The sequence below is a fragment of the Desarmillaria tabescens genome, assembly GCF_030435595.1.
Source record: "Desarmillaria tabescens strain CCBAS 213 chromosome Unknown EV420scaffold_74, whole genome shotgun sequence".
Taxonomy (NCBI): Eukaryota; Fungi; Basidiomycota; class Agaricomycetes; order Agaricales; family Physalacriaceae; genus Desarmillaria; species Desarmillaria tabescens.
This window is the reverse complement of record NW_026848373.1, coordinates 94,874-117,357: the sequence shown is the minus strand read 5'-3', so window position 1 is coordinate 117,357 and position 22,484 is coordinate 94,874. Positions and strand designations below refer to the sequence as shown.

The 22,484-nt window shown below is 48.0% G+C and overlaps 1 protein-coding gene and 1 non-coding gene across 2 annotated transcripts; one reads left to right on the top strand and one right to left on the bottom strand.

Moving 5' to 3' along the window:
• Nucleotides 1-605: 605 nt before the first annotated feature.
• On the bottom strand, nucleotides 606-1,563 carry EV420DRAFT_1650378 (uncharacterized protein; the record flags this gene model as incomplete). Its single annotated transcript, XM_060478436.1, has 3 exons — nucleotides 606-663; nucleotides 754-887; nucleotides 946-1,563. The coding sequence occupies 3 exons, from the start codon at nucleotides 1,561-1,563 to the stop codon at nucleotides 606-608; spliced, it is 810 nt and encodes a 269-aa protein (XP_060323739.1).
• An 11,391-nt stretch (nucleotides 1,564-12,954) lies between these two features.
• EV420DRAFT_t273 lies at nucleotides 12,955-13,050 on the top strand. Its single transcript has one exon. It is a non-coding gene; the product is annotated as a tRNA-Ile (tRNA).
• The last annotated feature ends 9,434 nt before the right edge of the window (nucleotides 13,051-22,484 follow it).

The following is a 22,484-nucleotide window of genomic DNA, read 5'->3' as shown; positions in this document are numbered from 1 at the left end:
CGCATGTCTTTACATATCCTTCTGCGCCAACGTTACGTGTACCCAGGCGAACACAACTACGCGCATTTCTGTATGATTACGAATTAGCGATAGCATCCTTTCCGCCACTTGAATAAGTCTGTGTGTGTTGTGACGTCGGAGGAAAGCGGGTTGCCTTCTGAACCTCCGTTACGTGCAAGACAATAGCACGCCAGTCTTTACCAATTGAATAAGTCTTGCTACGCGGGAGGAAAGCGGGTTATCTTTTCGCCGTTACGATATGTAATGCACCCAGTTCGAGACAACTATGCGCATGCTCCTGTCACTAATAGCATCCATTCCATTGCTCGAACAAGTCTGCGCCAAGTCCGTAACGTATCGCATTACGTCCGAAGAAAGCGGGTAACCCTTTCCACCTGTGCGCCCAGGTCAAGATAAATTGCCAATGAACGTAAGACGCGATCTTGGCGCAATCTCGAACGACACTACAATCTCGAACAGTACACCGCGCTCCAACGCCACCCGATATCGGGATCCGGCGATATATGTATATTAATACAGCCTCGAATAACGAAGAACAACCGAGCCCTAGTACGCATTACCGATAAGATATACCCATACCTATACTATACGAAAATGTTCGAATGAATATAGTATTGACGCGTGATAAGAAGATAAAAAAACCTAAAAAAAAATGAAGTGTTGCGTTATGAATGTCGATGGCGATGTTGATGGTGATGATGATGTGGCCGGTGTTCCCGCTGGTAGTCATACCCGGGAGCGACGGTGACGGGTGTAGGAGTGCGATGCCCCCCTTGGAACACCCTCTGCAGGAACGAAGGATGTCGATGCGGTGGCAGCGGAGGCGTATCGGAATCCGTCGACGAAGATGTGGAAAACACGACCGGCTGAAGCCCGTCTGCGTCAGAAACCGCGAGAAACGAAATGCGGAAGGGAAGGACGAACCACGACTCTAGATGATGACCTGCCTCCTTTTTGTTGTGGTGGAACAATCACGTATCCTCCTGGTGGCGGCGCGTATGCGCCGCGGTAGTACTGCGGTGGTGGCGCGGGTGGATTGGGATACGGTGTTGGGTAATATGGGTTGTGATTAGTATACCCGGGGTAATACGGCGGTGGAGGCGGTGGTGGTGGTGTAGGCGTAGGCGAGACGTAGTAAGTCTGGCTGGGACGGTGTTTTGATTGGGAGCGGCGAGTGGAGGAGGAGTGACGTGTGGTGGTGGGTGGTGGCGCGGGGCCGTGTAGTGGTATTGCTGGCTGGTGGTGACGAGAAGCAGAGGGAGGGGGGGCAGGACCATGGTTATGTGGCGGCATAGGTCCGGGTACCGGAGCGTACAAGTTCATCGGAGGCGGGGGCGGGGGAGGTACTCGCTGGGAGATACCCCGGGTGAGCACGGCCTGATGTGGCCCAGGAGCATCATCGTCTCCGACATCCGAACGAGGACCAAAGGGCGACCTGTACTCGGAAGCATGAGCTTGAGCATCGTCGACCCAGCGAGAAATCCGCCGCATGGTCGCTTGGTAGCGCTCCGCTGCTTCAGGAGAGTAGTCGTATTCCGTCATTGTCGTCACAAAGGAGTGTGTGAGGCAAGGGGACAATAAGAATAAGTCTAGGAGAAAGAGAGGAAGGAATTATATATCAGATTCGGAGCGGAGAGGGAGAAAGTCAAGGTTGCGTGGAAACAATTGCCTGGCGGCCCATGGCGGTTCGGTTCAAGTGCGATCTCGGCTGTGACGCTGCCTTATCTACGCGGCACGTGTCCGGCATGTGTCTCTCCGTGGAAGGGAAGCAGATTAGATTTTAGATTTAAGACTCCGCAGTTCTTTCGTGTGCTAGTGAACTGCCTCTCAAGGACTACAGCCAGTAACTAACTAACAGCTAAGCCCTCGCAAGGATGGTTCAGATCGGCCGGGGCCGGCATCACATGCAATGACTCCAAATTTATTCTCATTCAGTTGGGACTTGAGCTCTCCGTCGGACGGAGCTGTATTGTATTCACTTACGAAAACCACCGACATCGTTTGCTGTTTACGGCGAGTACCGCCTATTATAGGACTTACCACACCACTCTGGGCCTAGTATATTCCGCCGACATCTAACCTTAGATCGCCGTCTCAAGCGAAGGATAGAAAGCGTCACACACCTGTAGTATGTACGTTATCGAGCCTAATCGTCCCTGACTCTGGGGTAAACGAGTGCTTGCTTCTCTTCCTTAATTAATCTCGCTGCTTTCTTTCTTGCTCGACTTGACGCCTAAGGTATGGTGACCGTGTTCCCTCGTGCACGGATCTTGCTCTTTCTTCAAACCCGCGTGTGATACGGCTTTTGTCATACGACGTGTTATTGTATTCTCAAGTCTCCGAGAGCGGATTCCGATGACGCAAACATAATACGGCACCCATCACCACCCACACTTTCTTTTGTCTGGATGCTCACAACGCTGACGTCCTCTATGATGAGCAGCAAAAATAAATACCCACTCCGGTCCGACAAGGGGTAACGTTAGTGATCATTGGGGAAACAAGCATCTGTAGGGTTTTCATCTTCCTTTCATTAATTTCGCTCAGTTCTTGCAGCCCCTTGCGACCCGGACCGGTACTAACCCGCGAGTCAAAGATCACGACTCACCCTAAATACATCGTTCTGTTTTTTTAGCTCTTGGTCCGGGGAAATATCGCCGCGTCGTTCCTACTATGATCCCGATATCGCCGTCTCTGCCCGGCCCGAACGAGCGTGGAATACAGGCGCCTCTGCGTGAGTATCAGCCCCCACGTACCGTAGAAACAAGCGCTCGTATGTCTTTTGTCTTCCATTTGTCGTTCACATCTCTCAATTAGGTCCCATTGCGACTCGGGCTCAGTTACTAGCGCCTAATTATATGTTCTAGTCAACGCTCGAAGTATCCTGCCTGACGGCGCGGTGACCGTTGATTGATTCGACTCTCGTATCCGTTATGACTCATGTTAATCATCCTTCGCAGCAAACAAGTACCTCCGGTCCTAACGCTCTAGGCCTCGCTCTCGGGCACTTACCATATCCCCGAAAGAGTAAGTGATTCGTCTTACAGCCCACAGCAAGCCCACCCTCCCAGCTTCATAGCACACTGTGATAACTCGACAGCCAGCACCGCCTCTGTATGTTCGCTGCACCGCTTTGCTCAATAAAGTGCTTCTTCTCCGCAGTTACGATTGAGAACATCCGACCCTCTTCACAACAAGTACCTACTATGACGCTCGGCTTCATAGCACGCTGTGATGCTCAACAGCCAACACCGCTTTCATATGTTAGATGCACTGCTTTTCTCTATCAAAGGTCATTAACGTTCTTCTTCGCAGCTACGATTGCGAAGAGAGAAGACGTACACAGGAATCTACACGCACCTGAGAAGTTCATTGCACCCTTCTCCGGGACGCGTAGCTTTCTCACACGATGTCACTTCTATGGCGCTTCTTCTTCCCCGGAGGATGGGGGGGGGGGGGGTCCCAACTTCCCTCGTATCAATCCTGACCGGTATTCTCTTATCACGACCCTTCCGCATAGATTTGTATGGTTCCGCTTCTGAGCGTCTTCTTCGACCGGGAGTCTTAGTCCGGCCCGAGTAAGCGAGCAGGCGCCTCTGTGCGTGGAAACAAGCGCTCGTATGTCCCTTCACCCAGTTTAACTCTTCACAGTATCAGCGCCTAATCATACCTTTCTCTCGTTATCCTGCTTCCCGCATCCGGTATGAGTCTGCAACAAACACGCTGATTTCCGGTCCTACAGCTGCCCCCTCGGGGCACCCCCGATGGAGTGAGTGGTAAGTGCTTTCCCCTGTTCTTCCGTCCCTCTTATCCTTACAGCTATTACGACGCACTCCTCAGCTTCATAGCTCGCTATGATATTCCACAACCATCACCGCCTTCTGTGTGTTCGCTGCACTGCTTTCCTCAATTAACGTGCTTCTTCTTCTTCGCAGTTCCACGGTTGAGAATACCCCGATTACAGAAGAGATTCGGTGTATACAGGAAGCTGAGAAGTCAATTGCTCCCCTCTCCCTTCTCCCTTCTTCAGGACGGTAAAGATACGTGCTTTCCCACACTTCCATGGCGCTTCTTTTCCCCGGAAGACAGGGGACTCAGCTTCCCTCGTATCAACACTGACCGGTATTTTTTTCGTTCTTTGGTGGGGCGGAACATCAAGCACGGATTCGTCAAGGTCCATTATCCGAACTCGTGGTAGAACTCACTATAGCGCCATGTATGTTATTTCTCCGGTCCTGAAATCCGATGAGCATTGTTTCTAATACTTAACTTCTGCAAGTTCTACAGAGGCGCTTAATCCTAGTCTGGACTCTTGGTGACGTTCTCCGAATCCGAATCCGATGATGCGTCACTCTTGACACCTCGTCTAGTATACACTAACCGTCCCTGAGCACTCCTCTTCTTCCGTTCATTAATTTCGCCAACGCATGATATTCTACGGCACTCAATCCTCTCTGAGTAAGCTTGACCAGAAATAACCACCCCGGTCCGACTAGCTGGGTAACGTTAATGAATGTCTTACAGGTGCTTGTTTCCCCAATGATCATACTCCATTCATTAATATCGCTCACCCCGGCCCCTCGCGACTCGGATCAGCGAGTCAAAGAATACGACTCTTCCACATACATTTGCGCGTTGTTCAATTCCATCATATCATCTCTGTGTTAGCCCGGCCCGAAAGAGAGAGGTGTGCTTAACGCTCAGGCGAATATCAGCGTCTAATGGTGGTCCTGTGCACCGATCTCTCGCAAAATAATAAGCGCTTGCACCTTCTTCTTCCGCTGAATTTTCTCAGTTATCAGCGCCTGATCATATATTCGTTGTAGCCAATGTTGATGAACCCTGTCTGATGGCGCGGTGACTTGGCTTTCTTGCTAAACATCCTTCGTCTCGGGCAACAAACACCTATCTCCGGTCAGGTCGCTCGGGCACCTCCGAATCAAAAGATGGAGTATGTGTCCATCTGTCCCTCTTATCCTTACAGCTCACAACAAATATATATTGCAACCGTCTCAGCTTCATAGTATTCGACAGCCATCAATTGATAAGTAGCACCGCTTTTGTATGTTCGCACCGCTTTCTAACATTCCTGCAGGCGAGCGATTTTCTGTACACAGGAAGCTGTTTCCATCTCAAAGATTTAGATCGTCCCCCCTACCCGGCCCATTTCACAGCGTACTCTTCCTTCACTCCTTCTCCGGGATGGTCAATGGTACGCCTCCTTTCCCACATTCATAACGAGCGGATCTCACTTGCAGGGCGCCAGATGAGGGTCAAATGACGACCTTCACTTGTATCGGTACTGACCGGTGTTTTCTTCGTGCGAACATCTCCGGACTTGTTCATCCTTTGACCGTGTTAAGTACTGTTATCCGGACTCGCGGCAGGGATTTATGAGTCAATGCTAGGCTCCTTTTCATCCATCTCCCTTTCATTATGATATCATGTTTGCCGTTTCACGAAATCCGTCTCTGATACTTGAGTTCTGCATGTTCTACAGAGGCGCTTAATTCTAGCCTGGATCCATGGCGACGCTTTCCGAATCCGAATCCGAGTCCGATGATGACTCAACACCGCCGCCACGCTCTGACGCCCTTCATCTCCCGGTCATTAATTTCGCTCATTTCTTGAACATTCGCGGTTCGGACTAGGACCAACTCAAGATCGCACCAGCAAGTAGATACACGGTAGCGTCAACCACTCAGACGCCCATAATCTAAGCGAACACGAACAGGTATCTTACTTAGAAGCAGACGCTCGTATGTCCCTCGTCTTCCATTCTTTAACACTGCTCAATTCAATTATTCAGATGCCAGCCAGTGGATTCGCGACTCGGACTTGGCGGACTATTACCCACCGCGAAACCGATATCGTGAGTAGAAACATGACTCTGTTTATTTATGTCTCTTTATATCCTTCCAGCTTTTAGACCGGGGAGGTATTTCCGTGTTATTCAGTTCCATCATATCATGATACTTACATCGCCGTCTCAGCCCGAGCGTATTGTACTTAACGCTCAGGCGAATCTCAGCGTCTGATGGTCCTGCCTGCCGGTATCTCACGACGAAATAAGCGCTCGTATGTGTGACTTCCATCTTTCGTTCGTTCACATCGCTCAAATCAATTCTATAGACCCGAGCTAGAGAACTTGCGACTCGGATACAGTTATCAACGGCTGATTATACATTCTAGTCAATGGTGATGACAGTCTATCCGTGCCGCGTGAATAACAATGACTACTCTGGTTCGACTCACTTATGCAATTTTGGTTTAACATATGTCTCCGAACCGTGGGAGAACAAATAATTGTAAGTCCCTCCCCCGTTTATTACTTATCTTCGCTCATTTCTCGAAGCCCCGGCGGACCTACAGCGGCCCAAATCTAGGTCTCGCGACTCGGGGTACCTCTGATGGTGATGCTCTTTCCGTGACGGAGCAAGTGCATCGTGGCTGCTTACCTCCCACGATAGCGTCATTCCCAGCTATAACATCCGCTGGGCTATTCGACTGCCATCAATGAACACGCATCGCCGCCTCATAACGCAGCGCCTCCCAGATCAGAAGACCATTAACATCCTGCTTCTTCTTTCCCGCAGTTATAATCAAGAGACTGCAGATTGAAGACGATTCCCTGGGTGCAGTGTAAGTGTAAGCGCACAGCGCCTCTCTCAAGGAACCCGGATCGCCCCTCTTTCATTGTTACTGCGCAGTGGAGCCTTTCGCCCTCATTTCCTTCCCTGGACCTGGGCCCCTTCTCCGGGATTTTAATAAAACTTGCTCGCTTCTTTGGAGCTTGTTTCCTCGTACTGCGAAAAGGGGGAGTATGAGGGCAGATCATGGGTTCTCACCGGCGCTTTCGTCGCCAGCGAGAGCCTAGCTGCGCGGTTCTGAAGCAGACATATCTGGATAATATCAGTCTCTTCTATTCGAGCTATATAGATCAATGATCTGTTCCGGGCTCTGTAATGCGATTGGAAGTTCCTCCTGATAAACAGCTCGCTCATCTGGTGCATAGCGAACGAATAACGTATACACAACTTGGGAACTAGGTCATGAGAGCACCTGTCTAAACATCCGGTCAACAGACCCTCCCCGACCGCATTGTTGTCGTACTGCCAACCCCAAGGTTATGAAGCACAAGACCACTTTCGCTGATGACGCCAGACCGGGTATACAACACAACTGCCTCCGATCACTGCCTCCATTAATCTACCCACACTTCCTCGCAGTCAGGAACTGAAGGGGGAAGACGATTCCCAAGGTGCAGTGTAAGTCACAGCCAAGCGTTCTGATCGCCCCTTCCCGTATCAATACCCACCGGGGCCAGCGCCTATATTATTGCGCACGTGAGTACGATTCGTTCACTCGATTAGTGAAAATGAAAGTCGTCCTTCCCTGCAGGGAGTGTTTGCTTGCTTTGTAGATCAAGTATTGGCATCTGGAGGTTCCTAATTCCCGCAGTACCCCCCTGATCACATAGGCAGCAATATATGAGCCCCGGATCCACGCGCCGCTGGTCATAGACGAGCAACAATCTTTGTTAATAGCTGAAATTTTATGGTCTACAAATGAGACGCAGTACGTTTATTGTTCCCTTCTTCGCACGAAGCCAATCGTCCACAAAGTCCCAATTTTCTTTCATTTCCGACCCTGCTCTAACTTCTGAGTTTTCAGGGACTACACATGCAACTTCATCAAGCCATTGAGATCGCGAATAATACTTAGGCGACTCATAATAGCCGACATCGACAGTTGGTAAACGTCAAATGGCTGGTCATGCAGCTTGTTTATATTCCTTCGCTGAGTTCAAGCTGTATTCATACCGGGCCGGGTGAGTCGTATATACGTTCGTCTCAATGAAAATTTCCCTCATCAGAGTCATTAATCTGCTTACAAGTTCTTCTCCCGCAGTTACAGTTGACAGAACTTGTGGCATGAAAATGCCGGTCTTTCGGTAATTCATTCATTATACGCTGTGTGCATAGGATGCAAATGAAAGCTTCCTTCGTGACAATCTCACGATAATGAAGCCAGATCTGACTCTGGGAAAGCCATCTAGAAGTGCCGGGATCGCTCCTTCCCGTGTCAATGTCTAATTCAAACTTCGCACTGTCATTCCCCGGCTAGCATTATACAGCGAGGATCTCGATACGTACATCCTTCATTACTTCTGGAGCCATATTCGAAATGTCTACGCCCACATGTCGAATCACCAGGTTACCTATTTCTCCGGGACGTTAATGAATCTGGTTCCTTCCCCACGATCATAACTGACTTGCTTCCTTCGTGCCTGTTTTTACCGAAAGAAGGTCAAATGACGAGTTCTAATCCAACTTCCTGTATCATTACTTGCAGGTTGCGATGTCGATGTCTCCTTGTTTTCAATCAAGTGACCGTTTGCAAACCGAATATCAAACAAGCATAATAATTGGTCAGATGCGTGGGTTTTATATCAATGGTTTTCTTGTGATGCTTGGCGCGTTGGTCTTGTGTACGATAAATGCAGTATATTAATCATTGCGACAGGATTTGAACACGAGATGGGATATCGGAGATAACAGGTATGTGCGCAACGCGACTCAGGCGACATGCTACGGATCGTGTTTCCGACCAAGTCTTCTCGAGCACACGATGCTCCTATAGACTTGGGTATTCTAGGAGCTCAGACACAACAGACAACAGGTCATAAGACATTAATCACTTGTTCGACGTAATACGTCCGCCCGTTGATTTTTCAACTTGCCTACCCGGTGCCTCCTGACTCGAGGATTCCAGCCCCGCGCAGGAACTTCCGTCATTGAAATATCTATTTAGTCATACCTTGACGTTCCGATTTGACCTTGCTATGCCTTGTTCCCTACGCTATATCCAATCCTCAATCTGTACATTCATGCTTTCCCTGAAAGTCATAGAGTTGCCTAGTCACGAACCACGGCGCAACATGAACTTATCCTCAGCATTTATCAGGAATACCGTATGCGTGCGGCTCGTTCTCTTTAATCTAGGATATTGCTTTGTCTCTCACGTTCGTGTAAGCAAAGCTATTGTATTTTAATGGAACCTGTTCAATTATGTATAATTTCGTACTGATGTCGATATGCTATTACCTCCAAGGATCTTTGCTGGCAAACAAGACTTCAGTTAGGTACACTACCATTGCGTTGCTCGCTTAGAACTCCGATGGTAGCCAAAAGTAGGCCCCCGGAAACGTCTCCAGGGGGCCCTAAAAACATATATTTCAGCGTGTCGTGTGTCTGAGCCGGTGGATACAGTACATGAGTGGAGAGAACAAAGAAAAAATTCGTCCAATGGTTTGTACTAGTAGTCAGAAAATTATCCAAGATATGAAATATCCAAGGGAAAGTCGGGCGAATATGAAAAAGGTCTAATGACGAAGCCCGCAGTAACTAGGGAAGGGAGGGAGGGTAATCGAGAAAACTACAGCACCGAGTCTGGTACGACAGCGAGAAGGCAAATCAGAGAGCGACCGTTCAAGCTTACCTGGTAGGACAGTGAGAGGGTGAGTGAGAGAGCGATGTGGCTCCTCTCTTCGCTGCACTGTCTTACCAGGAACCGATCGAGAAACACTTGCGAGAACCTCTTCGAGCAAGTGTCGGGCTAAGATTACCGTGAGGATCTCGGTCCTTCGAACGGCACTATGACGAGGATCCCGGTCCCCTGGGTGACTTGATTTGGAATCCCGGTGCCAATCTCCGTTCTGCCCTTGCCGCAATTAGACTTGCGTAAAGCAAGCTTTAAACCCATTTTATTTGAACGAGAAGTGAATCTGTCCACATCCATTTGCACGCCGTAACATTGGATTTATCCTCCGCTCACAGACTCATCTATATCATTCACCCCTAACAGCACCGCCTATCTTGATTTTGAATACTTGAAAAAAATATCACCATTCCAAGCAGGTTAAGCACGATGTTAAATGAATGATATTGGAGTTACTAGTGGCTGTACGAGCCGCCGGAATCAACAGGCTCCGAACCCGTTTCTTACCGTGCCCGTTTCTTTACCGTTTACCACCATGTCGACATACATAGGTTAAACGCAGTTGCTCTTTTCGTTCCCTCCCGTACTCGAGCTTCAAAAAATGAGGCTTTTAATCCTGTTCAAGTTTATCTTGGCGCAGTGTACTGCCTTCCCAGACATTTGGTTTAAATAAAGGTTAGTTCATCCTTGGTACTCCACCTAAGAAACATAACAGCAGGTCTAGCGTCTGATTTTTTTTTTTCGTGTATAGTACGTCCGCGGTGCTGATTTAAAAGTGTCTATGACACTTGGCAAACACTTGGTCGTCATGCCTATCTACGAAAGCAGATTGGATCTACGCTCCGCATGGGTTCTTTCCGCCAGTTGTGAGCTCTCCTCGGTACTTCTCTACTTTCCTGGGAGACCACGACGAATTACATGACTCTTGAAGAGGATTCTCTACCCCAGTACTACGAGCACTGCCATAATGCATCTATTCAGTTATTCTAGCGTCCCCGCTATGCTCCAAATGGCAAAGTTGGGACTGATTAGACAGGGCGCCGACTTTTTCGGGCAGTAGAATGGATGCTATCTACTCTCCAAAGGCAGCAGAGCGTTAGCAAGTGACTATGCGGAGGATCTCTTGCTGGGTCGACGATGCTCAAGCTCATGCTTCCGAGTACAGGTCGCCCTTTGGTCCACGCTCGGATGTGGGGGACAATGATGTTCCACCACAGCCCGTCCTCATCCGCGGGATCAGCGCTTCAGCCAGCGAGCACCCCCTCCGGGCCCTCCGCCGCTGATGAACTTGTACACTCCGATGCCAGGACCCATGCCGCCACACAACCATGGTCCTGCCCCTGCCCCTCCCTCTGCTTCTCGTCACCACCAGCCCGCAATACCACTACACGGCCCCGCGCCACCACCGCACACCCACACTCACACAACCACACGTCACTCTTCCTCCACTCGCCGGTCGCAATCAAAACACCGTTCCAGCCAGACTTACTACGTCTCACCTACGCCTACACCACCACCACCGCCTCCTCCGCCTGCGCCGTATTACCCCGGGTATACTAATCACAACCCATATTACCCAACGCCGTATCCCAATCCACCCGCGCCGCCACCAGGAGGATACGTGGTTGTTCCACCACAACAAAAAGGAGGCAGGTCATCATCTAGAGTCGTGGTGCGTCCTTCCGTTCCGCCTTTTGGGTATCGTACGTAGTGTCTGACGCGAAGGGAGTTCAGCCGGTGGTGTTTTCCACGTCTTCGTCGACGGATTCCGATACGCCTCTATCGCCGCAACGACATCCTTCGTTCCTGCAGAGGGTGTTCCAAGGGGGGCATCGCACTCCCACACCCGTCACCGTCGCCCCCGGATACGACTACCAGCGGGAACACCGGCCCCATCATCACCACCATCATCATCGCCATCGACATTCATAACACAACACTGTTTATTTCATTTTTTGGGTTTTTTTCTTTTCTTATCACGCGTCAATACTATATTCATTCGAACATTTCGTATAGCATAGGTATGGGTATATCTTATCGGTAATGCGTACTAGGGCTCGGTTGTTCTTCGTTATTCGAGGCTGTATTAATATACATATATCGCCGGACCCCGATATCGAGTGGCGTTGGAGCGCGGTGTACTGTTCGAGATTGCGAGTCTTACGTTCATTGACAATTTATCTTGACCTGGGCGCACAGGTGGAAAGGGTTACCCGCTTTCTTCCGACGTAATGCGATACGTTGCGGACTTGGCGCAGACTTTTTCGGGAAGTAGAATGGATGCTATTAGTGACAGGAGCGCGCGCATAGTTGTCTCGAACTGGGTGCATTGCATATCGTAACGGCGAGAAGGTAACCCGCTTTCCTCCGACGTAATGTATAAAGATACCGCAGACTTATTGAAGTGGTAAAGAATGGCATGCTATTGGCAGAAGTACGCGCGCAGTTATCTTCGCCTGGGCGCACGTAACGGCTGTTCAGAAGGTAACCTGCTTTCCTCCGCAAGATATGTAAAGACACACACAGACTTATTCAAGTGGCGGAAGGGATGCTATTGCTAATTCGTAATCATACAGAAACGCGCGCGCAGTTGTCTTCACCTGGGTGCACGTAATGTTGGTTCAGAAGGATATGTAAAGACACGCATACGAAGACTTATTTTTATTCCAGCAGTAATGGTGGCGGATGGGATGGGATGCTAATTGGTAATCATACAGACACAAGCGTAGTTGTACATAACATTTGCTTTTGGACTTGGGGGTTATCATAATAAGTAGTGGTACTAACGGAGTTCGTCAGACCCGAACGCGGGGAAGAGTGGCACAACGTACCAACTTGGATGAGTGGGGGAACCGGGCCCGGGTCTTTGTGATTTGATTGTGTGGATGAATAAATAAAGAGAGAGTTGACCGGCTTTGGGTTGGAGAGTGGTGGTGTGATTTTGATTCCGAAAAGAACGCTCGGGAAGAGCTAAGGTAGGTGAAAGTCAACAAGGCGCCAAGCTAACGCCGACAAGACGAACCTCAGCGCTAGCGTTGTTTCTTCCCCTCGCCCATAGCGATAAGCACGACGGTCCAGATGCTACGCGTTATCTCCGACATGGGATGGGGTGGGGTGAAGCTAAACGAACGGGCACGTCAGGGTATAACCCACATCAGAGAAGCGGACGCGTCGTACTCGTACTTGGGAAAGATGTAGATAGATACCCCTCCCTCCTCGACACCCCAGACTTTATACCCATAGGATGGAACGACCGAGAATCAAGAATCAAAGGGCTCGAGCGAGAACCATCCCACAGAGCAGCGGTGAGAGGGATTCTAGAGCTCGCACTTCGTTCATGGGGTCAAGTCTCCTTCGGGGTGGGCCGGATGACAGGTCTAGACCTCCCCACATGTACATGAATGTCTTACGGTAACCCAGAGATCTGCGTGTGGCCGACTAGCTCAGTTGGTTAGAGCGTCGTGCTAATATTGTTACTTTGCAGACGTATTAACGCGAAGGTCTTGGGTTCGATTCCCACGTTGGCCAATAGAATGATCGCTGGGTTTTTTTCGATTTCAGTAACACTGAAATGTTTTAAGGGTACCTCGAGCCAGATCTCCGGTGGTAACTGACTGGTATGAAACTCTGCTGTATCCAAAACTAAGGTTTTCTGGAGAAGCCCCAGTCTGTGCCATTTAGAAAGGGGGACTTTTATATATACCATAGCAACAACTGACAAGCTTAGTATGTCAAGCAGATCCCAGTTTCAAGTGTTTTCATTTAAATGTGAGTACCAACACATTAGCTATCTGGATCACTTGGAAGCTAATGCAGGGTTGAGTTTGATTCCACTCAGTAATGATGTCTTGTGCAAGATTTTTGTCTCTGATAAGTTTACTTGGCATGCTTGCCAGTAGAAACTGACACCAGAATCTCATACTATCAATGAGAGTACAAGAATAATGTCAAAGTATGTGGGGAGAAAGATGAACATAGAACATCTTGCCAATCAAATGCACAATAGAGTCGCATCCAATGAGTATTGATCCTCCTGATCTTGCACATATAGCTACTATTCGAACTGCCTCATCCATGAAGGAAGGATATGCTGCCACATTCATCAGTCTGTGAGATATGACAGCAAGAGAATGTAGATCTTACCCTGCAACAGGCTAGGATGTTGCTTCGCCCCATTTGCAAGCTTGCTCATCAGCAACAGTTCATTCAACTGACCCTCTGTTTCCTCACTCTCCTTACTCATGTTATTCACCAAAGCACCAACCAGGCCTTGACTGAGTCCTCTTATTTCAGTCATTCATGTCTCCCCAGACACAGGAACACAGAGATACCCTCATAGGTACTGTGGAGAAGTGAGGCTTGCAACCAGGCTGGACAGCAGAGCACTGATGAGTGGTACATGGTTAAGACAGGAGCTTTGAGTGAGACTGATTCCTTGACAACAGAGGGAGCAAGGCCAAGGTAAGTGAAGCATTGTAGGTCATCAGCAGAAAGCACAGAAGATAACTCAACAGTGAAGAGAACGTGATTATGGTCTTTCAGATGACATGAGGAGGACTCTGAGATTCTGATTAGAGACCCAATATTGACTCCAACTATCACCATGCCAAGAAATAAGTTCAACCTCAAATAGTATGAGCATCAAAAATTTGAGTGCTACAAGATAGAATTACATTATGCCATTTCTCTGCTAGCTGTGGGTGCATAGTGTTCTCTGTGACCCTGCACACTGTACTCATGAAAGGGTGAGGAGACAAGAGGATGACATTGATGGAAGTGGTGCATTGCTTGTTCCTGTTTTTATCATCTGATGTGCCTCACATATAGTATTACAGTCCTGATTTGTGCTGCCTAGATCAGTTGGTGAACTTTTAAAGTTGTTCCCAGGAAGACAGCAAGTACAACTGCCACCCACATAGACATATCATCACCTTTGGGAAAACCAAGCCGCATCCATGAAGAAAGCAGTTCTTTCAATAACTTTAGCATGCTGGGTGTCCATTATGACACATCAATTGAACGAAGATGTGTGCGATCGATGAAAGAAGGAATTAGTGCTTGGTACTGAGCAATACAGCCAGTACAAGGTAACCATCAGAAGGAGGACTTGACTCCTGGGGAGTTCTTGAGCCAAGGCAGATTCGAGTCAATTCTTCAATGTGAGCAGCCCAGTGTTAGATGACAATGATGGAAGTCAAGGGTTTCAGATATACAGGTGCTATGCCTGCTGGCACAGAACCACATGCAGCTCCAGATTTTAATCTGAGCATCTCGATGGCATGGTGAGGAAGGTAAGAAAGAGTTTAGAGGGGATGGTGGCTGGGATATCCTCCCAGTAGGTGCACATCGACAGTCATGGTTCTCTGTGTCCTCAGAGTTGTCTATTTTTATCGATTTTAAACATGGTTTCTCTGGCATCTATCTGTCACATTGTCACGTATGTTGATCCTTAGCTGCCATAGGATCGAGAAGGGCTGATATGTGCCGGTCTAAATGATGACACAGAGGGAAGAGAGAAATAAGTCTTGGATTGTGGGCTGATGAGGCTGAACTGCATCACATGAATGCACCCTACTTTTCATTGAAACACTAATATTGTATGGTTTGATGTCCTTTATTACTTCAGAAGTGTGAATTGATACTGAGCTGATGAAGCTAAGTAGGCTAGATGTTATTATGTGGGTTTGAACCCCACCTCGGCCATGGATTTGGTATTGTAGTCTTTTGAGTCTTGACTGCTTTTGACTAGGGTCTTGAGTTTTTTTAAATGCATTGGCGAAGCTTGAATGCTTGAACATCACCTCTTACTTGCTGCTCCTCGATGGAGACTTACATTCCTAGTAAGATGTATTATTACTTTCCCCCAACATCAAGTCTGACAGGTAGAAATGTTTGATCTTGTTGATAATGCACTTGTGGTGATGATATTGACAATAAGTCATAGAATATCTTCCTAATGGGGAATACTAGAATTGAATGACTGATAGAATTGAACTCAAGAAGTCATCCAAAAAAAATCCAATGTTCCTCTAACATGCCCAGGAAGCTGAATCTTTAGTGGAAAATGAGAATTTATTGATACTCTGCCCACCATCTAAATAGGTTAGGCATTATAACATGAGGTTCAACCCCCCACATCAGCTATTCATTGAATGGAATATTCAGATCCTTTTTACTGGGGCTCCAAATTCAAAGTTTTGTCAAAGAATACATGAGGTGGAAAGTATAAGGAGTTGAATTCTAAGACGAAGGGAAAGGATACAGAAATACAGACTATTTTACCATCTTACCAGTGTGAGGGTCAGATGAATACTCAGTCAACTAGCAGCCCCATATGTCATTAATGTCCTGGGTTCGACTCTTACCCTGACATCTATATAAATGTTTTGATAAATTTTTTAAATCTAGGTTTTCCGCCAGGGCTAAGAGTTCTTGTTTTACTGATCTAGGTACTCAACAACATATGCCCTACCATTGCTGTATCTCCAAGTGAACATGTACATGAAGGACAGATGTGGGCTGACGAATCAGTTGGTTAGCATATCTGGCTTGCTAAGGAAATATTGGGTTCGAATCCCTTGTTGACCATGTCCATGCTAGTATCATTTTTATGTCTTCACCAGGGCTTTTGCATGCGACAATTCATACTTAAGCAGGAAGTACCTGTCATTCAGTGAGCCGACCCCAAGGAAGTAGGTGTATCTCCTGCTGTAAGTTTTATAAGCCTACTCTCTCAAGTTGATTAGCATTGTTGAAATGTGTTCAATCCCCATCTTTCAAGTTGACAACTTCGAAATATGCCGAGGGAACAATGTTTTATATTTTCAACAAGTACATTCAATATTTAATTGTGGTATTGTACTTGTACTGGCATATGAATGTCCACAGGGATTCTTGTTCCAATACATCCGCAAATAAATGTACTAGACTACAGAGTTTCCACACCACCATTTGTCTGTGTACTTGCTGACTCCGATAGGTGTCGAACTAAGGGTTTGATCCTGATGCGGACAATGATTCCCTCATTTGTAAGGTCTCAGTATCTTGTTTTCACTGACGTCTTGCTTTGTTAGCTCGAGACGGATACGATGTACTCCGCTGGTCCCTTGAACACCCACACGGTCATCCAGGAGAACTTTATCTTTTTTCCAATGGATCTTCGGGTGACTGACTCAACTGGTTAGGTGTTCTGATCTGGGTTCGACTCCCATCGTAAGGCAGTGTGCTATCTGAATACTTTTGATGTTGGCTTCGAGGTTGGCTTCGAGTTTTCCTGTGTGATCGGGAAGATATGTTGTTCCCTGCCCGTAACATCAAGTCGAACTGCATGTAATTCATGCTATAGCCTGCACTGAGATGGGATCACGAGCTCAAAATCGAGGGATCAAGTCCCACAAACGAGACCAAGCTGGATCCTCTGCATGGGAACAAATGTTTAAACAAACACTGATTATTTAAGATTGAATACTAATAGCAACAGCGCATCGGCCAACTTACCTAGATGTAACATATTGAATGCAGAAATGAATCTTCGGGTCGATCCCCAGATTGGCTGCTCGAATAACAACGGTCCACCGGATTTTTATCTCCAATCCTTTTCTTTTAACCGTGCTGCCGAATCGGGATTCTCTGAAAAGTTCATCGTGGGGCTCCGATAAACCTATACTTGCTTCACAAACCTTGTCGATCTTGCAGATGCTCCTTCACCAGTTCAATTCCAGCCGCTCTGTAACATGTTAAATAAAGTCATTCTCACAGCTTGGAAGGCCGGTCCAACTTACCGTATACACTCCTCCTACTCCTCCTAGTATTTCCAAATCATCTTATATCTCCTAGGGCATCCAGAGCGATTCGTATTCGTTGAATGGGGTTGAAACAACGCCAGTTCATGAAACTCACACGCGAATTCGAGCTTATAGATGACGATGCTTCACTAGCAGCGATGAAGAAAAGTTCATGCGAGAAACCCGACCGGCGATGCGCGAATAGAGATGAAAATTTGGGTTAAGGGACTTATAGTAATACAACTACAGATTCATTTGGTTCGCTGCATAAGTAATAAGTACCAATATCGCATAGACCCGGGAACATATACCGACTTTCTTTCTCCCATTACATGCCTTCAGGGTCATCATGGTGGGGATGACAGATATCGAACCGGAGAGCTGGTATCACACGAGGATTTATTCCACCGGATGCCGTGTGCCGAGTCTCGAGTTTAGATGGTCATCGGCGACCCATCCTGAATAAAAGGGTAGGTCGGTGTCAAGACGAACTAAGTTGGGAATCGTTCATCGCCAGGAAGTCACCACTCTGGATCAAGCAGAGAGAAGCTGAGAGTGAGTGTCAAGACGGAAGGCGCAAGCTGTTCCTTACGTTCAGGAGTTAGGACTTCCGCGTTCGTGTTGCCTGCTAGACGAAAACAATTAGCCTTACCATCATCTGCATCAATGTCACTCACACAAAATAGCGTTCTTGCCGGTATAAACAGACGTCGATCCCTTGTGTTATTAAAAATGAGTATCAGTCCAATGCCGAAGCAACGCATGGGGGAGAAAGACAAACATGGAGCATCTCTCCAGACAAATACACGTCCGACCAGCATCGACCCGCCTGATCTTGCGCCGTTCAAGCCGCCTCTCCCGTGAAGGGAAGGATACACTACTTGAATTCAGCGCATACACCAGTCCACGAGAACGACAAGAAAAAACAGGTACCTTACCCTACGACAGGTCAGGACGTAGCTCCACCCTCTTCACAAGCATATCAGCCAGCAAGAGATGCTCTTGATCTCGAAGTAGACATGTGTACGCAAAGGACAGGTATGGGCCGACGGATGAGTCAGTTAGCATGTCATGCTAAGGAAGTATTGGGTTCGAACCCCTCATTGGCCGTGTTCGTGTGGCTTGTATTTTTACCAGCGCCTCTGCATGAGACAATGCATACCATATGGTATGGGTATTTTAAGCGTTCGGTGAGGCGAGGTAGGTATATCTCTTCCCTCTCGAAACGTAACTTGAAACTCATATGTATGTAGAAAGACAGGAGAAATAATAGACTTAACATCCAAAGAAGTATTATTTAAGACGAGTCGGGATATAACGTTCGCGACGGTTTTGCTTCTGGATGTGTCAACGAAAACGACTGCATCATCGTGCGAACACAAGTCGGTTTGTATCTCTGCCTGCTTACGACGTCTTCAGGGCCGTCAACTTCGGATTGGATCTCCTCCCGGCGTCGCTCTGCAAGAACAGGAAGGTAACCGCGTTCCGTGTTCTTGTAGTCGCCTAGACAGAATTAATTAGTGTCACGCTCGTTTGCATCGAGGTCACTCACACAAAATGACACGCTTTACAGACGCCAATATCTCATGCTATGTATTAGCATATATGCGGGAGAAATACGAACATAGGACCTCTCGCATCGCGCCGGTTTGCTTGCTGTTGCCCATATAGCTACTGTTTGAGCCGCATCGCCCGTGACTGAGGGATATGCTACTGCATTCATCAGTCCACGAGAAACGCAGAGGCGAGAATGGAAATCTTACTCTATGACGGGCCAAGAGCCTCTTCACTCTCTCTACGAGCTGATTCATCCGGAGCCACAGATCGTTCCTCTGCACTTTTGCTCTTTCCACTCGCATCATCCGCCAACGAGCCCTCTGTCCAGCCGGTCGGTCATGCCTCTCCCAAAGCTGAGTGACAGATATACCCTCGGCTGCACAACGCAACAGGGACGTTGCAGTGGGTTGGAAACCCAGGATATGGGAGGATTACAAGAGATTACGACGGGAGTATCGAGGGAGATGGATTCGACAACGGAGGGAGCGAGGCTAGGAGAAGTTTCAAGCATTGTAACTGATATAAAGCGCAGCACTTACTCGATGGTCAATAGAGCACGATTATGATCCTTTAGATTCAGCTTCAAATGGCACGAGTAGGACTCTTGTAGCGTTGGCGAGGGATCTGGAACCGAATTCCACGATAAACGTACCGAGTAATAAGTCCAACTTTCAATGGCATGAGCTTCGTAAATTTGAGCATTGCAAAACGCGCTTACATTTAACCCATTTGTTCGGCCGCTGCAGACGCGCAACGTTCTCCCTGGTCCTGCCCGCCATGTTCACGAAAGGAATAGACGTGGTCCACGAGGAGGAGTCGAAGAGACGCGCTGCTCGTTCCTGCTTTTCGTCCCCGCGCATGATAGTACGGTGCCGACCTGTACCACCTAGGTCGGAGGTCGGTTGGTGAGCTTTACGAAGATGCCCACTGCAAGACAGCAAGCGTATACCTAGGTGTACCATAGCCATTGGGCAAACCGAGCTGCATACATGAAGGTGATTCTTTCAGGGGATGTAGCACGTTGGGCGTTCAGTGAACTGACAGAGACTACGCGAGGCCCTGTGGCTTGTGACGCGTCCACTGAAGGAATGTGTATACGATTGATGATGGTGGTGGTGGTGGTGGTGTTACTGGCGCTAGGTCCGAGGGAATTACTGCTCGGCAGAAATGATGGGCGTATCGCTTGTAACTGTCAGAAAGAGGACACGAATCGGGAGCGCTAGCCCTAGAGCTAAGGCAGATGCGGATCGACTTGCGACATACATGCATGAGCATCCCGGTGCTAAACGATCGTAACGGCGAATGTCAAGAGTGTTGCCAAATTGGATATATCTCACTACACATGTTGGTGCGGAATCGCGCGGAGCTAGGAGCTTCCCGAATTTAAATTTGAGAGGACGAGATAGCATGGCGAGGAAAGGAAGAAAGGATCTGGGAGGCTTTCGAATTGGTGATGGGGGCATCCTCCGAGTACGCGTCGACGATGGCCCAAGTTGCTCTCTGTCGTCCGTTTCCATTCATCTAGGCCATAGTTCCTCTGGCATCCGTCTCTCGTCTGATTGCGTTAATCCGTAGCTATCGCAGGATCGAAAAGGGCTCATACGCGCCGGCATGAACGGCGAGCGCAGAAGAAGAGAGAAAGAAAGGGTGTTAAGCCTCGGATCCGATCTCGGGCGCTTAACTATGTCACGTGAGCGCAACACCTTAATTCTGAACATTTTCAAGCTGAGCTCGTATCAGTTCAGTCCGTTGTTATTTCAGACGTGCGAATTAATACTGAGCCGATGAAGCCAAGCAGGCTGGATGTCATAACGCGGGTTCGACTCCCACAATGGTACATATAGGTTACTGTGCTATGTCTAGATCCTTTTGACCTCGGCAATGTCTGCATTGAGTTTTGTTAACCGCACAAGTAAATCTTGAAGGCGTACACCTCACCTCGCACATGCTGCTCCTCGACGGAGACTCACATGCATATCCCAGCAAGACGTAAGTACTATTTCCTGTTGAGATAAGCGGTAATTCTCCAGCCGCTCACCCGGATATAGCAGGGAGCCCTCGCAAACAGGCGAGGGTCATCATCGTTTGTCTGTCTATTTATCTACAAACTGTACACCTAATAGAAGTAGTAATACTACGTAGTGAACAAGGCCGAGGAGAAGAACAGTTTCCTTGCCTGACAACCGAAGATCCCGACGTCAACCGCGCTGCGATGCGCGACACTTAATACTCCAACATTTCCTTCCCCCAATATCAAGTCTGACAGGGAGAAAATTTCGCTCTTGGTAATAGGTCATAGAATACTTACCATTCTAATGGGTAGTACGACATTTGAGTGACTGATAGATCAGAACTCGAGAATCAGAAATCATCAAAAACATCCGACGTCCCTCCCACGTGCCCGGGAAATTGAATATTTAGTGGAAAATGTGAATTTATTGGTACCCGGACAACCAGCTGAATAGATTAAGTGTCATAACACAGGGTTCGACTCCCCGTGTCGGCTATTCCACAAAGGAAAACTTGGGATCCTTTTTACCAGGGCTCTGAATTCAAAGTTTTGTCAAAGGATACGCGATGTGGAAAATGCCAGTACTGATTTTAGATGGCCATTGGCGACGCATCCTAACTCAGAGGAGCTGTAAGTTGGTGTCGAATAGAGTAAGATTCATAATCGCTCATCAGCAAAAAGTCGTGGCAAAAAGTCTAAGCCAAGAGAAGTTGACGGGTCAAGCGAGTCGTTCCTCACGTCCGAATTCTGCTACTCTTCGGATACCTAGAATCACAGATTCCCTTTTATCGACTCCGACAATGAACACTGTAGCATGCCCCCTCTCCGGGCGACTATTCCACCAGCTGAGGGCATGAGGACGGCCGGCTCACTTGGTTAGAGCTGTCCCTTGGCTTATGATGAAAGTCGGAGATGATCACTGAGAACGTTGTGTCTCACTGTGCTGTATTTCGACCCTATTCAGTTCTTGGAAGTGCAGAGCTAGTAAAGAGTCTGATGTCGCCAACAATTGCTTTCCTGTGACATTGTCATGCGAACACAAGTGGATGTGTATCCTACCTGTTCACGACGTCTTCAAGGTGGTCTCTTCCTGGAGTCGCTCGGTAAGAACAGAGTTCCGTATTCGCGTCGCTGCCTAGACGAACCGAATTAGAACCAATCTCATTTGTATCAAGGTAGCTCACACAAAATGACGCGCTTTCCAGTAGAAACTGACGCCAACACCTCATGTTATCAACGAGGGTATCAGGATAATGTCTACGGGTGCGGAGAGAAAAACAAACATAGGACATCTCACCGGTCAAATAGACATGCGTATCACGTCCTTCCGCCTGATATTGCGCATATATCCACTGTTCAACAGTTCTAGTCAACCGTGATGGAAGAATGCACTACTTGAACTAGGCGTATATATCAGCCTACGAGATACGAATACAAGGTAGTGGATATCTTACACTGCGACAGGCCCAGGTACGGTTTCACCTTCTCCACTAGCCGTTTCATCCCGAATAGCCAATCGACCCCGGTCTGCTCCCTCACTCTCTTCACTCATGTTATCCACCAATGCGCCGGATGGATATTGACCAAGTGGAACACAGATACCCAGCGAA